Source organism: Lontra canadensis, unplaced genomic scaffold (assembly GCF_010015895.1).
Source record: "Lontra canadensis isolate GAN:19392208 unplaced genomic scaffold, GSC_riverotter_1.0 scaffold3394, whole genome shotgun sequence".
NCBI classification, from domain to species: Eukaryota; Metazoa; Chordata; class Mammalia; order Carnivora; family Mustelidae; genus Lontra; species Lontra canadensis.
This window is the reverse complement of record NW_022634378.1, coordinates 1-3,705: the sequence shown is the minus strand read 5'-3', so window position 1 is coordinate 3,705 and position 3,705 is coordinate 1. Positions and strand designations below refer to the sequence as shown.

Genomic DNA, 3,705 nt, shown 5'->3' with positions numbered 1-3,705 from the left:
TTCCCGCACTCCAGGCACTCAAAGGGCTTCTCCCCAGTGTGGATGACATAGTGGTGAATGAGGGCCGCACTCTCACAGAAGGCTTTCCCACACTCACTGCACTCATAGGGCTTCTCCCCAGTGTGAGTCTGCTGGTGCCACACGAGGTAGGACTTGTGTTTGAAGACCTTGCCACACTCGAAGCATTCGTAGGGATTCTCGCCACTGTGGATGATGTGATGTCGAAGGAATCCTGGCCTATGTCGAAAGACTTGCCCACATTCTTTGCACACAAAGGTTTTCTCACCAGTGTGTCTCCTCTTATGCAAGACGAAATTGGAGCGGTGGGTGAAGGCCTTCCCACATTCGCTGCACTTATAAGGCTTCTCTCCACTGTGGATCCGCTGGTGCTGGGTAAGGTAGGACTTGCGGTTGAAGGCCTTCCCGCACTCCACGCACTCGTAGGGCCGCTCCCCCGTGTGGATCATGTGGTGCTGCAGGAGGTGTGTGCTCTTAATAAATGTTTTCCCACACTCGGTGCATTCATAGGGCTTCACTCCAGAGTGAATCTTCTCATGTCCAGCAAGAAGGTGCTTTTTATTAAAAGTTTTCCCACATTCATTGCACTTAAAGGTATTTTCCTCTTCCTGAATCACGGGATCTTTACCTGATCCACACGAGTCACGGTCATGGACAGCACCTCCTGGATGGGTCAGCTCCTGTGCCGTCTGTGAACACACGCCATCAGCTGCCCCTAAACCACCAAGCTCAGGGCTTGTTTTCTCAGGGAGCTTCTCTCTCCTGGGTTCTAAGCCTGGTCTCAAGTGTCCTTCCTGCATTTCTGATGACCCACTCTGATCCTTGGTTTGGCCCAGCTGGAAGTTCCCTGGGTCTCCCTGTCTTAGCTCCTGGAACAAGGCCCCCCCAGACAGGGCTGGTGCACAACTGGAAAGTTCTGTAGTCGTGGGTTTTCCCTTGTCATCTGAAAGAAACCCAATATACAGAAAGGCCTATTAGTAATGACAACTCAGAAAATATATCATCAGCATTTCAGTGAAAAGAATGAAGATGAAAATAGTGCCCATCTTTGTTATGTTTTATTACCTCTGAATCTCGGGATTGCAATTTCTTCCCCCCCCACCCCCAGATATTAGACTGTTGACACCATGAAAGGGAGACCCAGGAAAAGCTAGATAGGAGACAGGGGTCTGGAGTGGACACACCGCTGCAATTCTGTACTGGATGCAGCCGGAAAGACTAATAAGAATGTTGTATGTTTGGTTTTGTCTAAGCGAGGACGTTGCTGTTAAGAACACTAAGAAAGGCACCTAATGGAGCCCTGATAGAAGATAGAAAGTATGTAATGTAAAGTTAACTTTCCCCCAAAAGAAGTATGGTCTTTGTCCCAGCTCCAAGGAGGTAACCTCTCAATGCTGTGTAGTTCCAGAGTGACAGACCTCTCTTTGTCATTCATGGTGGGTGCCTAGGAATGCACCTGATACTTTATGACGATATATAACTCATCGTGGGCCCATCATTTATACCAAAGAGATGACTCACAGGGTAAGGTCTGGCCGCATCGGAAAAATCAACCATATAATTAGAAAATTGAAGCTTTGAGTCACCAGGTATCAGCTGGACCTCTGGAAAGGAACAAAGGGCTAGAGACTTGAGTCCCATGGGCAATGACTCAATCAAACACACTTCGGTAATGAAGGCTCAATAAAAATCTGGATATTGAGGCTTCGGCCAATTTCCTGGGTTGGCAATATCCATGGACCTATTGTCACATATGGATCCAAGGAGGTAACAAGTCACTGAAGACGCAGGAGTTCAGTATTTGGAACACTTCTGGCTCCTCTTCCAAGCTGTACCTTTGTCTGTAACAAACATGACTGAGAGGACAGTGTAACAGTTTTTAGGAAGTTTATTGAGTCTATCAGCTCATTAAGCCTGAAGGTAGTTCTGGGAAATCTCTGAACTTCCAGTGGCTTCAGATGACTTGGGCCGATGTGGCACTCTTAGGAGTTCTGTGTTCTTAGCCTTGAGCTTGGCTGGCTGCGTACAACAAGAGATCCAAGGGAGTTTTCCCTTGCACAGGAGGTGCCCATGATGTGAGTCCTACTGGCATCATGGGACTCACCACAAAAGAGAAAGTACAAAGGCCACAGTAGCCTTAGGAGACAGAATGTACAAAGGGACTAAATGCACAAAGACGGTACTGATGAGGATCCAGGGAAAGGGAGGAGAAAAGGAAACAGGATTCCCAAGTTTCTGACAGGGGTGACAGTGAGGCCTCCCAGGACAAGGCTCGTAAGGCAGGAAGTGAGCAGGACTGGGCTGGACACGAGTCTCGTTTGCCCGAGGAACAGTATGGTGAACAGACTTGCAAAATACATGTGATCTACATGAGAACACAGTAATGCTGTACTTGAAGACATTCATGGTGAAAATATTCTCCATATAAATCAATGGTAATTTCTTCCACACTTTATGTCATGAGAAGTTTCCCAGGAACACTCTAATTTTGCATAGTGGGGAAACCTGTATGTCCATAATTACTCAACAAAACCTGGGCCGGCGTGGGGGGGGGTCACTTAATAATATAAAACTGACAATGCTACCCAAGTGAAGAAAAAAAATTCAGTACAATTCCCTATAAAATGGCAACTGGGTCATCAAGGAACTTCATAGTTCGATGGTAGGACTTATAGGAAAGATCAAACAGGCAAGAGTAAGGAGAAGGATACCTACTGCCTCAGATGAGAGTACTGTGATGGAAAAACAGACTCTCAGACACGGTGGTATTGGCACAGAGAGAAGACAAATGGACAAGAGAAAAAGAACAGAGAGCTCAGAAAACACACACACACAGGACTCTGGTGGATGGTAGAGGAGGCAGACAGCTCAGTGGTAAAAATAGAGAAAACACAGTAAACGGAGCTAGGAAAACTGATGTCACCCTGGCAAACTGCATTCCGATTTCACACTACATTCAAATTCGACCTCAGATCAAAAGGAGTTAAATATCCAGATAAACAAGACTATGTTCCTGATGTTGGGGAATAAAGCAAGATTTTTACACAAGACAAAATCATTATTATGTAAGAACATTACACTAAAATAAGCAGCTCTATTCAAGAAAACATACTTTAAATAAGTGAAAAAACAATACTGAAAAGTAGTATTATAGCTGCAGCACCTATAACCGATGATAGGTAAGTGTAAGGACTACACCAAGCGAGATAATAGAGAAATAGCTATTTATCATGAAACTACACTCCAAGGAGAAAATACAGACTGACTGAGATCATATGAGCAGGGGCCAAAGGTCCTCAGCAGGCAGGAAAAGCAAGTGGAGCCCACATGAGATACAGTTTTGTCGACCTGATACCTGAGAGTAGCAGACACGGGGCAGAGCACTGTCAGCGACTGAGGAGCCCTACAGTACCGAGTCCCGGGCAAAGCATGGGCCGAAGGAACCTCCATGCGGTCTCGGGGCAAGTGTGAACTGGTATGTGTCCTTCAGAACACCACGGCCATTAGCCAGTGAGCAGGCGAGCCTGCATGGCCTATAATCCAACATGTCACCCCAGGAGACATCAGAGACACCGCCATCTCGTGCAAGATGACCGATGCAGGACTGCTCCTGGCAGCAGCGCCTATGAGAGTCAGAACGCGTGAGTCACTGAGCGCAGAGTGGGTGAACACGCCAAGAGACAGGAA

The 3,705-nt window shown here is 46.7% G+C and overlaps 1 protein-coding gene across 1 annotated transcript; it reads right to left on the bottom strand.

Moving 5' to 3' along the window:
- Positions 1-5: 5 nt before the first annotated feature.
- Positions 6-1,070, bottom strand: LOC116863818 (zinc finger protein 264-like; the record flags this gene model as incomplete). The annotated part of the gene is made up of 1 exon (XM_032851152.1): positions 6-1,070. A coding segment is annotated over exon 1 (813 nt), but the record flags the coding sequence as incomplete, so codon positions are not given.
- Positions 1,071-3,705: the final 2,635 nt, after the last annotated feature.